This window comes from Kogia breviceps, chromosome 8 (genome assembly GCF_026419965.1).
Source record: "Kogia breviceps isolate mKogBre1 chromosome 8, mKogBre1 haplotype 1, whole genome shotgun sequence".
Taxonomy (NCBI): domain Eukaryota; kingdom Metazoa; phylum Chordata; class Mammalia; order Artiodactyla; family Physeteridae; genus Kogia; species Kogia breviceps.
In genome coordinates, this window is record NC_081317.1 from 33,238,088 (window position 1) to 33,251,713 (window position 13,626).

The 13,626-nt window shown below is 45.3% G+C and overlaps 1 protein-coding gene across 2 annotated transcripts in view; it reads right to left on the reverse strand.

The window, feature by feature from the left end:
• BICD2 (BICD cargo adaptor 2) overlaps positions 1 to 13,626 on the reverse strand; it is a 56,412-nt gene that overhangs the window by 16,459 nt on the left and 26,327 nt on the right. For both annotated transcript variants that reach the window (XM_059071273.2, XM_059071272.2), the window contains exon 2: positions 96 to 308. In XM_059071273.2, the coding sequence (XP_058927256.1) occupies positions 96 to 308 (213 nt within the window). The remainder of the gene's footprint in view (positions 1 to 95; positions 309 to 13,626) is intronic.

The window sequence follows — 13,626 nt, forward strand, 5'->3', positions numbered from 1 at the left end:
TGGAACAACTTGTGGGTGGCCCTGCCCCCAGGAAGCACTGGCTTGTTTGCCCACCCACCCACAGTCAAGCAGCCCACCCTAGTTCTGCTGCTTACCTCCTTCAGCTCCTGGGCCACTGAGGCCAGGCGCTCGTTCTCTGACTGTGTGTTGGCAAGCACGTTGCGCAGCTGCTTCAGCTCTGTCTGCAGCTCCAGCACCTTGCGCACATAGTACTGCTCCTTGGAAGCTGACTCCTGGATCAGACTCTCCTCCCGGCTCTCGCCGTCTGCAGCCACCTTCTTATGGTTCGTGTGGGCCTGTCCAAATGCCTGCAGGAGATGAGATGCTCTTGAGAGGGAGCCTGGAGGCAACCCTGTGGCCAGACATGTGGGGGAAGAGGGGGACACAGGAGGAGCAAGATACCTAAGGGCTACACAAGGGCTGTGAGGTTACAGAAGAGCTGGGACTGGGGCTAATGAGGAGCCCTGGTAGGATGGTATAGAGGGACGGGCTGAAGGAACTGGGGAGAGGCAAAGATTGGAGGCCCCAGCCACCATCTCTGCCAGTGTGGCCCCCATCAGGAGACTGGCTCCAGTCCGGGGCCAGGAAGGGAAGCTCCCAGAACTAGGGTGTGTCTGAAGTCTCCCTCCAGATATGAAAACCAAGGCTCGGGGAAGTGCCCTTCCCCTGCCTAATCCTGATTCACTCATCTTGGGAGACACCTGTGCCTGGGGAGACCTGGGAAGGTGGAAGCCCAAGCCTGGCACAAGTGAGGAGACAGGAGTGTGAACCAGAACACTCAGAATCAGCCAACAGGTCCCCATGTGTGCCTTAGTCAGGAGACCCTGCCCAGCTGTCCAGGACCTGAGCACAGAGATAAAAATACAAGGGGAGAGGACCCACCATCCCCAGACCCAGCAAGGGCTTTGGGCTGTAAGAGGCAAAGGAGCATGTGGCTGGCTCAGGGAGGAGCCCCCATGGGCAAGTACAACCAGGATTGGTGCTGGCCTGCCCAAGTCCATGCCCCAGATCCCGGCCGGCTTGGACCTGCCATCGTGTCGTGTCCCCCCAGGGGTCACAGCCCCTAGTAAGCACTTTTGCTTCTCTTTCCCTCCCACCCTGCACCATCACAGTAGCCAGAACGTGACCCACAAAGGTTTGTAGTGTGTGTCCTCCCCAGGGGCCCCCTTCCCACTGGCCACCCCATGCAGATCTCTGAGGGGAGACCTTGTCTCTTTACAGGGCTCCTGGCTCACAGAAGAAAAATAAAGGAGAGAGGGCTCCTAAAGAGCAAAGAAAGGGTTTCCCTGGTGGCGCAGTGGTTGAGAGTCCGCCTGCCGATGCAGGGGACACGGGTTCGTGCTCCGGTCCGGGAAGATCCCACATGCCGCGGAGTGGCTGGGCCCGTGAGCCATGGCCGCTGGGCCTGCGCGTCCGGAGCCTGTGCTCCGCAACAGGAGAGGCCAGTGAGGGGCCCACGTACCGCAAAAAAAAAAAAAAAAAAAAAAAAAAAAAAGAGCAAAGAAAGTGATGCCTTTATCTCTTGAGAGAAATAGAAACATTTTCATTCATTTATTATTTAATATGAATTCTAGGAATTTAGTCCAAGAAAACAACTGGGAAAATGTGCAACACCATGTATAAAGATGTTACTGAGCAGGACTGTTTGTAATATAAAAAATCAAAATGTAGCAAGTGTCTTGTGTCTCTGTCGGCAGGGGACTGGCTAAATAAAGTAGGGTAGGGTATGGTCAGGGTAACTGCTCTCCCTCCCAGGAGTGAGTCTTGTTCATCTGCTCTCAGCCACTGACAACCTGCTCTGTGAAGACACAGGCTCCTTTTAAAATCAAGTCAGCTCAGCTCCATGATTTCTGTTGCTGTCCTCCACCTCCTCCATCCTGGTCCCAGGGAAAGACTAAAGCACAAATCTGTGTCTACAGAGGACCTGCCGTATGCTGGGTGGCAGTCCCAAGCCTCAGCTGCACACCAGCCCTGGGCGAACCAGAACTTGCCAGAAGTGCAGGAAGAACCCAACCCATGCAGCAGGTGTACTGGAAAACATCAGCCAGTTCATGGGTGTCTCTCCAAACCTCCAGACAAGCCTAACGGGGTAAACAGAGTAGAACACGCCCTTGAATCTCGAGCTGGAGCACCGACATCTCCTGAGGCACCATGTCATCATCAGAGGCTATCCTGAGGTGGGATGGCTAAACACGCGTGTGCACACAAACACACACACATTCACACCTTGGCCTGAATCTTCACCTCCACCCAGCTCCCAGCCTGGGGCCCATGAGCACCCAGGCAGCTTTTCAAAGACAATGGAGCTGGAGACTTACACCTCCTGCCAAGACAAGACACTCACAGAGTCTGGAACTCCCTCCCATGTGGAAAACTAAAAACAACTGGGAAGTTTTTGTGACTAAGCAATAGTTTTCAAGTCACTGAACACCAGATAGTGAGAGGCAGGGCACAGGTAAGCTCCGTGACACCCCCCACTCCTCCCAGAAGGAACTTCAGCCATGGTGCAGAAAGAAACTGAGGCCTGGCAGGCCTGAGAGAAGGAGGTGGTACTGGAAGACAATGAGTGGACAAGGCAGTGAAGGCAGTAGACCTTTGAACAGAGGGGCCCTCAGTCCTCGCAGGGGACAGTCAGTGCAAGCCTGTGAGGAAGCCACCAAAGCCAGGAAACGGCCACCCATAGGGACAGAGGAAACAATTCCACTGCCTACACAGGCTATAAGCAGCACTTGTTCCTACCAGCAAGAGGGAAGCCCTAACCCACAGGCAGCAGGTAGAGCCCTTGCAGGTCAGGACAAAGTGGAGTTGGGGAAATGCTCTCTGGTCCCGACCAACAAAGCTTAAGGGCAAAACCCGAAAGAATCAAACTATATCCCAGAATAAAGCACACTAACACACAAAGGAATAACCGCACCATCTCCCAACACAGTGAAAGCCAGAACCTGGCACCCAATCACTGGTGACTGGGCCTGAAAAGCCAGTCCACGAGGAAAGGAGAGGACAGAGTGACACAATGACAGAGCCGGGAGACGGGGCAGGACTGATTTCTACAGGCTCAGGAACACTGAGCCATGCCAAGCAGCAACCAGAGAAGATAGAGAAGATGGAATTACAAGGTGTGAGATGAAAGGGGCACTGGATGGGATTAACGGAAAATTGCACAACACAGATTAGTAAACTTGAAGAAACAGCAATAAGACTACTCAAAATAAAACACATAGACAAAAAAAAAAAAGACTAAAACACCAAACACAGTGTGAGTGAGCTGTGGGATAACTTCAAGGAGCCCAACACACAGGTAGTTAAGAGTCCCTACGGGAGAGGAAGAGATGAGGATAAAAAAAAAACTTCAAGAAATAATGACTGAAATTTTTCCAAATTTGATGGAAACTATAAATGCACAAATCTTAGCAGCTCATCAACCTCCAAGCACAAGAAATAAGAAAACTGCACTAAACATATCACAAACTTGTTTAAAACCAGTGATGCAGGAAAAAAATACTAAAATCAGCCAGAGGAAAAAGGACACACTACTTATAGAGAAGGAAGCATAAGGATGACACAGGATTTCTCTGACAAGCCTGGAGACAGTGGAGCAACATCTTGAAAAAACAAAACAAAATACTTATTAACTGTAGCGCCATACCCAGTGAGAACTGTTCAAAAATAGAGGTGAAATAAAGACTCCAGACATACAAAAGCTGTAAGAATTTATCACCAGCAGATACGCATTACAAAGTGCTAAATAAAATCCTTCAGGAGAAGAAAAACAATACCAGATGGAAATCTAGATTTACAAGGAGTTAAAAGCACCAGAAATGGTGACTACATATAAAAGACTTGTTCTTCTTCTTTTTTTTTTTTTTTTTTTTGGTACGCGGGCCTCTCACTGTTGTGGAGCACAGGCTCAGCAGCCATGGCTCACGGGCCTAGCCGCTCCGCGGCATGTGGGATCTTCCCGGACTGGGACACGAACCCGTGTCCCCTGCATCGGCAGGCAGACTCTCAACCAATGCGCCACCAGGGAAGCCCCTGTTCTTCTTATGCAAATCCCTTTAAAAGATAATTACGAGATTCAATGCAATCTTTATCAAAATTCCAATGACCTTTTTTTGCAGAAATGAAAATTTATACAGAACTGAAAGGAGCCCAGAACAGCTAAAACAATATTTTAAAAAACACAGTGAGAGGACTCATATTAAGTTTTTAAATTCTCAAATTTAAGATTTCAAAACTTAATATGAGGCTACAGTGATCAAAACAGTGTGGTATTGGCATAAGGATAGACAATATAGACCAACAGAAGAATCCAGAAATAAACCCTCACATATGTGGTCAATTGATTTTTGAGAAGGGTATAAAAATAATTCAGTGATGAAAGAATAGTTTTTCAACAAATGGTGCTAGGACAGATGGAAATCCACATGCAAAAGAATGAAGCTGGATCTCTTCCTTACATCATATATAACAATTAACTCAAAATGGATCAGAGACCTAAATGTAAGACCTAAAACTACAACTCTCAGAAGAAAATAGGGATAAATCCTCATGACCTTGTTGGCAATGGGTTCTTCCATGTGACACCAAAAGCATGAGTAACAAAAGAAAAAAATAGATAAATTGTACTTCATCAAAATTTAAAAATCTGTGTATTAAAGGATACTAGTAAGTGAAAAAACAATCTACACAGCAGTAGAAAATATTTTTAAATTTTGTATTTGATAAGAGTCTAGTATCCAGAACATGTAAAGAAATCCTATAACTCAACAATAAAAAGATAAACAACCCAATTTTAAAAGTGTACAAAGGACTTGAATAGACATTTCTCCAAAGATTAAAAAAAAAAAGCCAATCAGCTCATAAAAAGATGTTCAACATCAGCAGACATTAGGGAAATGCAAGTCAAAACCACAATGAGATAGCACCTCACACCCACTAGGATGGATAAAATTGAAAAATAAAATTTAAAAAAAGAAAAATAACAAGTGCTGGTGAAGGTATGGAAAAACTGGAACCCACATACATTGCTAGTAGGAATGTAAAATGGTGCAGCTGTTCTGGAAAACAGCCTGGCAGATCCTCAGAAAGTTACATAGAATTACTATATGATTCTGCAATTCCACTCCTAGGTACAGACTCAAAAAAAAAAAAATAGAAGGAAATATATATCCACGCTAAAACTTGTACACCAATGTTCGTAACAGCCAGTAAGTGGAAACAATCCAAATGTCCAGCAATTGATGAAGGGATAAATAAAATGTGGTCTATCCGTACAGTAGCGTATTATTTGGTAATAAAAAGAAATGAATTACTGATACATGGTACAACATATATGAACCTTGAAAATATTCTGCTATGTGAAAAGAGCTAGTCACAAAGGGCCACATATTTTATGATTCCATTTATATGAAATGTCCAAAACAGGCAAAGTTGCCCATGGCGGTTGCCCATGGCAGGGGGTGGAGTTGGGAGGTTGGAGTAGGTGACAGTTAAGGGGGTATCTTTTGGGGCTAATGAAAATGTGCTAAAACTGGTTGTGGTGATAGATGCACAACTTTGAATATAAAAGCCAATGAACCGTACATTTTACATGAGTGAATTGTATGTTAAGTGAATTACATTAATAAATAAAGCCGTTAAAGTTGTTCCAAGAAGTTAAAGAATGAAAAAAGATAAACCACACTAACACTTACAAAAAGAAAGCTGGAATGGTTCTATTAATATCAGATAAAGTAGATTTCAAAGCAAAGAATATCACCAGTGGCAAAGAGGGTCATTTCATAATAATGAGTCTAGGGACTTCCCTGGTGGCGCAGTGGTTAAGAATCTGCCTGCCAATGCAGGGGACACAGGTTCGATCCCTGGTCTGGGAAGATCCCACATGCTGCGGAGCAACTAAACTACTGAGCCTGCTCTCTAGAACCCGTAAGCCACAACTACTGAGCCCACGTGCTACAACTACTGAAGCCCACGCACCTAAACCCCGTGCTCTGCAACGAGAAGCCACTGCAATGAGAAGCCCATACACCACAACAAAGAGTAGCCCTCGCTCGCCACAACTAGAGAGAGCCTGCGCGCAGCAACAAAGACCCAATACAGCCAAAAAACAAAAAAAGGAGTCTAAGTCACAAAAGAGAACCTTATAATTCTATGAAGCAAAAACTGATAGAACTGCAAGGAGAAACAGATAAATCCAAAATTATAGTTGGGAGAGTTCAACATCCAACTCTTCATATTTCTCTCAAGATTTCACAGGACAAGTAGACAGAACATCAGTAAGGACACAGGAGATATGAACAACACTATTAACTAGGTCAACCTAATTGGCATGTGTAGAATCTCCCACCCGAAAGCAGCAGCACACACATTCTTTTCAAGGACACACTTACCCAGACAAACCATATTCTGGGCCATTAAACATGCCCCAAAAGGATTCAGGCCATACAGAGAATTTGCTCTAACCACAGGGAATTAAATGAGAAATCAATAATGTAAAGCTCTCTAGAAAATCCTCAAATATTTGGCACCTAACCAATACGTGGGTCAAAGAAGAAATCAAAAGTGAAACTAGAAAGTATTTTTAACTAAATGAAAATGAAATGAATGTGAGTATTTGTGGGATGCCACTATAGCAAGGACTTAGGAGGATATTTATAGCACTAAATGACTATGTTATAGGAAAAAAAACCCCCCAAAACAAAAACCAAACACCAATCCAATCAATAACCTCACTTCCATTTTAAAAACTAGACCAGGTAATGGACACAAAGCTCAAGGTACAGCTAAAAGCCCTGTGGGGTTAAGCCCTTTTACAGATGAGACAACTGAGGCTCACAAGGCTAAGAGCCTAGGCCCCAGGTACATAGCTTGTAAGAGCCCCACGTTCGCCCCAGCTCACCATGCTTGGTCTTCTCCAGACAACACTCCTCCAGGCCTTTGCCCAAACGTTCTCTGGGCCTTCTACAGACCGAGGGATGAAGGCCTTCAAGTCCTGCCTGGTGGCTGCCACGTTCCTCACCTCTATGTCCCAGACACAAATTCTGTACTGAACACAGATCCTATAAACCCCACTGGGAGCATAGTTTTAAACCCTCCTTATAGACTGTTTATTACTTAGGGGAGGAGCTGTTTCTTATTTACAGCTAGTCTTTGGGCCCACATGGTATGTGATGAGAGTTCAGCCAGCCCCAGTCAGAACTGTCTCTCTTTTCAGCTGTGTGCTTGTGTATTCACTCAGTTGCTCAACAAACACTGGACAGCAGGCTGGTGGACTAGGACACATATTGTTATGCCCTGCCTAAAGCCCTCACGACCTCTTATCCTCTGGTAGTGGGAGTGTAACTAGTACAACCACTTAGGAAAACTATTATCTACTAACACTAAGCACACACCTGTTCTCTGACCCTGCATGTTTATAGGAGCATTATTTACAAAAAACCCAGAAAGTTCCCAAGTTTTGTCAACAGATGGAAAAATTATGATATAGTCACATGATGAAATACTACACAGAAATGAAAATGAGTAAATTACTGCTATTTAGACAACAGAGACGAATCTCATATAATATTGGGTGAAAGAAGCCAGACACAAAAGAGATATACTGTATGATTCCATTTATATATACAGTTCCAAGAATAAGTAAAACTAATCTCTGCTGGTATTAGGGCAGTGGTGACCACTGGGTTGGGGGAGGGCCCTTGAAAGAGGCTTCTGGGGCTGGAGGTGTTCTGATTCTTGATCTGGGTGCTCGTTATATGGGTGTGTTCAGCATCTGGAAGTTCACACTTATGCTTTGTGCTCTATATGTTTTTCCTCAATAAAAAGTAAAAACAGAAACAAAAAACTAGAAGAGCACATGAAATTCAAAGAAAAAAAGGAAGTAATGATCAGAGTAGAAATGAATGAAATAGAAAAAATATAGATAAAATAAATTAATTCAAAAGCAAGTGCTTTGAAAAGATTAATCAAATTGATAAATCTCTAGCCAGAATAACTGGGGTGGGAGTAAGGAGCACCACAAACAGTAAAAAGCATAATAAGGGAATATCATGAGCAGCTTTATGCCAACAAACATGACAACTTAGACAAAATGGACAAATTCCTTGAAAGACAACTACCAATGCCCACTCAAGAAGAAACAGATTATCTGAATAGTCCCATATCTACTAAAGCAATTGAATGTGTAGTTAAAATCCTCAAAGAGAACATTCTGGGCTCAGATGGCTTCACTGGTGAATTCTACCAAACATTTAAGAAAGACATAAATCCAACTGTACACAGATTCTTCCAGAAAACTGAAAAGCAGGGAATACTTTCCACCTGATTTTATGAGACCAGCATTACCCTGTAACCAAAACCAAAGACAGTACAAAAATCTACCAATATATAAAAAGGATAAGGAACCATGATCCAGAGGGGCTTATCCAAAGAATGTAGTGTTGATTAGCAATCACTAGAAAAAAAATCAATGTAATTCAGTATATTAAGACAAAAAAAGAAAATCTATGGGATCATCTCAAAAGATGCAAAAAAACCTGACAAAATTCAACTTTCATCCCTGATAAGCACTCTCAGCAAACAGAAGGGAGCATCCTCAACCTGATAAAGGGCATCTTCCAAACACCTGTCAGCTAATATTATTTAATGATGAAAAACTGAGTCTCCCTACTTCTGTTCAACCTCGCACTGGAGCTCCCAGCCTACAGTGCGATGAAACAAGAAAGACCAAAGGCATCTAGATTGGAAAGGAGGAAGTAAAACTGCCTTTATGTACACATCACATAACAGTCTGTATAGAAAATCCAAAGAAATCTACAAAGAAGCCACTGGAACTAATAAGTGAGTTCAGCTAGGCTGCAAGACACAAGATTAACATACAAAAATCAAGCTTATTTCTGTATGCTAGGATTGAACAATCAGAAAGTGAAAAAATTTTTGTTATTTACAATAGCATTAAAAATATTAGGGGGCTTCCCTGGTGGCGCAGTGGTTGAGGGTCCGCCTGCCAATGCAGGGGACACAGGTTCGTGCCCCAGTCTGGGAGGATCCCACATGCCGCGGAGCGGCTGGGCCCGTGAGCCATGGCCGCTGGGCCTGCGCTATACATTAAAAGCCACCGAATATTGCTGAGAGAAATTAAATAATGGAGAGATATATCTATTCATGGGCCAAAAGACTGAATATTGTTAAGATGTCAATTCTCCACAAATGGATTTTTTTTTTTTTGCGGTACGCGGGCCTCTCACCGTTGTGGCCTCTCCCGTTGCGGAGCACAGGTTCCGGACGCGCAGGCTCAGCGGCCATGGCCCACGGGCCCAGCCGCTCCGCGGCATGTGGGATCCTCCCGGACCCGGGCACGAACCCGTGTCCCCTGCATCGGCAGGCGGACTCTCAACCACTGCGCCACCAGGGAAGCCCCACAAAGGGATCTTTTAACTCATCACAATGCCAATCAAAATCTCAGTATTTTTTTTTGGTAGAAATTGAACATCTTATTCTAAAATTCATATGGAAATTCAAAGGACCTAGAACAATCAAAATGACTTTGAAAAAGAACAACAAAGGAGTAGGACTAACACTAACTTATTTCAATATTATAAAGCTATAGTAATTAAGAGAGCATACTATTGGCATAAAGATGGACAGAGGTACTGAACAGAATAGAGAATCCAGAAATAGACCCATACGTATGGCCAACTGACTTGACAAAGGTACAAAGGCAATTTGGTAGAGAAGGGATAATCTTTTAACAAATGATGATGGAATAAATGAATATCCTTATATATAAAAAAGCTTCAATCCATACCTTACAGCATATATGAAAAGTAATTTAAAATGGATCATAGACTTAAACATTAAAAGTATAAGACTTCCAGGGGAAAACAAGATAAAATGTTTGTGACTTTGGACATGACCCACAGAAGGAGAAACTGGTAATCTGGACTCCAAAACTACGAATTTATGCTGTTAGGCAAGTTAAGAGAATGACAAGTCATAGACTGGGAAAAAAAATGTTTGTAAATCACACATTTGATAAAGGATTTGTATCCAGAATATAAGAACTCTCAAAACTCAGTAAGAAAAATAACCCAATAAAAAATGGGCAGAAGAACTGAACAGATACTTCACCTGAGAAGATATATATATGAGAAGGAATCACATGAAAAGATGCTCAACATATTAAGTGACAAGGGAAATGGAAATGGTAACTACAATGAGTTGCCACTACGTATCTACTAGAACACTGAAGATTAAAATACCTGACCCTACCAAGGTTGGCATGAGGGTGGAGCAATTAGAACTCTCCTACACTGCTGATGGGGAGAGTAAAATGGTACAACCACTTTGGCAAAGAATCTGGCAGATTCCTAAAAAGTTAAGCATACATCTGACATATGGCATAGCCATCCACTCTTAGGTATTTACCCAAGAGCAATGAAAGCATATGTCTATACAAAGACTCATATAGGATTGTGTATATCTGTAACAGTCAAAACAAAATAAAAAACTCAAAACAACCCAATGACCACCAATAGGAAAATAGATTTTAAAAAGTGTGGAGCAGCCACACAATGGAATACTACTCAGCAATCAAAATGGAACAGCTATTAATATGCACATTAACAAAGGTACATCTAAAAATTATGCCAGACCCAAAAAAACAGTATGTGTTGTATGATTCCATTTATTTAAAACTAGAAAGTGCAAACAAATGTATATGTCATGGTCGCCTGGGGATGAGGAGCAAAGAAATTACAAATGGGGATGAGGAAACACGTGGGGATGATGAATACCTTCATTATCTTGACCACACTGTGGACCTCATGGGTATACACCTATATGAAAACTTATCAAATTGAATACTTTAAATAGATACAATTTATTGTATTTTACTTATATTTCAATAAAGCTAAGATAACAACATGGATGTCTTTGAAGCATCAACCTGGAGACTCCACCCTTATGCTCACTGCCCCAGCTCACAGGCCAGGAGGCTGAAGTTGGGAGGAGTTGAGACTATCTATGCCCCTGGTCACTCAGCCCACCTGTCTGAATTTCTTCTGACCAAAACATCCTTACTCCCACCTTGCCCCCATCCTGTGCAGGCTTGAGTCTATCTCAAAACCTGCCTCCCTATCCCAGGAAGAACTCAGAGAAGCACCATTTACCATCTGACTGGGGTGTCCAGCTGCAGATATGCTTGTCCTCGTCTCACTGCACACATCCCAGGCCAGTGCCTACTGGAGGGCCTCCAAAAGTTCCTGGGTAGCTCAGGGGCCCAGCTTTGACCTCCATCCCAGGTCTGTCCACGAAATTCCCTGGCCACTCTGGGGAAGAAAGGCAACGACCTCTCGGACCACAGCGTGCCTGTCTGGACTTTGAGGCAGCGGTGGCAGTGCCTTTGTGATGTCCCCTCAGGGCTGCTCCAGCTGTGAGCAGGCTGACGCTGCTCTTGACACAGGATTGCAGCCCATACCCTGCCCACTGCTCCAAAGCTTCCCAGGCCCAGTGAGCTCAGTTGTGAGGTCACGCCGGGCCTCGCTTCAAGTACATCCACATTCATGTGGACCCCTGGAGCCAGAACCAGACATGGTGGGGGAGGATGCATGTGCCAAATGGGGAGGGGGCCAAGGGCAAGCTTCAGCCCAGGAAGGGGAGTTGCAGGGTTCCAGGGGTAAGATTTCAGAGGCAAATGTGGTGGGAAGACGGGCCAAAGCCCAGGGAACAGTGTGAGCACATGCCAGGCAGGAGATCCCAGGTTCTCTGGGAAGTATCAGGAGCCGCTTTCTGAGAATGGAGGAGTTGGGTGTCTCAGAGACCACAGGGACAGCCGGGGCAGGAAGACTCAAGTGGGGAGCAGAGGGGTTGGGTGGGGATGGGAGTCAGGCCTGGGGGCTTCCCCAAGTAACTTAGCATGCTGCCTAGTTTCTGTGGAGTGGCAACAGTGGTGAGGGCTCAGAGACCAGGGCACTTGCACACTTTGGTAAACGAGACCAGTACCACCCTGACCCTCCCTCCCTCAAGCCTGAAGTCTCACTGCGGGAGCCCTTCGAGACAAGGCAGGATGAGTTCCTGTCACGAAGTTCAGGCTCTGCATTGCCCCACCTTGCTGCCCAGTGCAGCCACCAATCTCGGTGTGTTGGCAGTGAGGTGTCGAGGGCAGCATGGTCCAGAGCACAGGGCTCCCAGAGAGCAGGACACAGAGGGGATGGAGTGAGTGCAGGGAGGGTGACAACTAGCAGACCATCAACCGTTTATGAGGGTGGGGTCTTGGCAGGGAGGGGACTCCCATGAGGATATTCATGCAACAAAGCAAACCTCTGCTTCCACCAAGGGCTGGGACCCACCAGTGGACAAACAGCCCCCCTCCTGCCTCTTCCACCTAATGAGAAGAATGGAGGTCGGCACACTGTGGCCCATGTCTGGTCCAAGCCTCATTCTACAACTAAAGTTGCACTGGAGCACAGCTAAATGGGAAAGCTGAAGCAGGCTAGCATGATGCTGGGGCTTCTGCCTTCAGTCCATGGGTGTGAGGCCCACACATGGCCAGTGGCCCAAATGGCCCGCACAGGGACCACATAGCCCACACGGGGGTCAGTGACTGGACAGGGACCAAGAGCCTGGTGTCCACAGGGAGTTTGTGGACTTTCCAGGTAAAAGGCCCCATCTGCCTCTCCCTAACTTGCCTGGCTCAGGGCACAGACCTCAGGAACCCTTGGACACAGAAGGTCCCTCCAGAGAAGCCCTGGCTGCCACACAGGCTCTCTGGGTGGGGCACCCAGGGCAGAGACAAGGACAGAAGGGAGGGAACAGGGAGTCAAAAAGGAAGAGAGCTGAAACAGCTCCATACTCCCAGCACCAAAATCTGTATTAGTCAGGGATGCCCAGAGAAATGAAAGCAAGAGAATATACGTAGATATACGTAAGAAGAGACTTATTATAGGAGTTGGCTTAGGCAGTTACAGAGGCTGAGAAGTCACACAATCTACTGTTTGCAAGTTGTAGACCTGTGGCATAATCAGTCTGAGTACAAAGCCCTGAGAACTAGCAGCATCAATGCCTGAGGGCAGAAGATGGACATCTTAGCTCAAGCGGAGAGTGAACTGACCTTTCCTCCACATTCTGTTCCAATCAGGCCCCCAGTGGACTGTATGATGCCCACTTACACTTGGGGAGGCATCTATTGAATCAATGCTAATCTTTTCCAGAAACATGTTCACAGACACAACCAGAAATGATGTTTCACCAGCTATGTGGACACCCCTTAGTCCAGCCAAGTTGACACACAAAATTAACCATCACATAGGCATGGGGTCTGTTGCAATGACCCTCAACTCTGTTGCTGTGGTATGAAAGCAGCTATAGACAACAGAGGCAAAAATGAGTAAAATGTTATTTACAAGACCAGACTGAAAGCCAAATAAGGCCCTCAGGCAGCAGTTTGCTGACCCCTAGTCTGGGCCAGCACCTCGTCATCACCTGGCATCCACTTTCTGTGGCTCACTATAGAAAAACTATTAAGTGTATGTTGAAGGGGCCCATCCCTAAGCCAGGTGCAGAGGAGGAAATGTGCATCGGATCAGAGCCTGGAAGGATGAGGGGTGCTGCAGGTGCAGGGATGGGCAT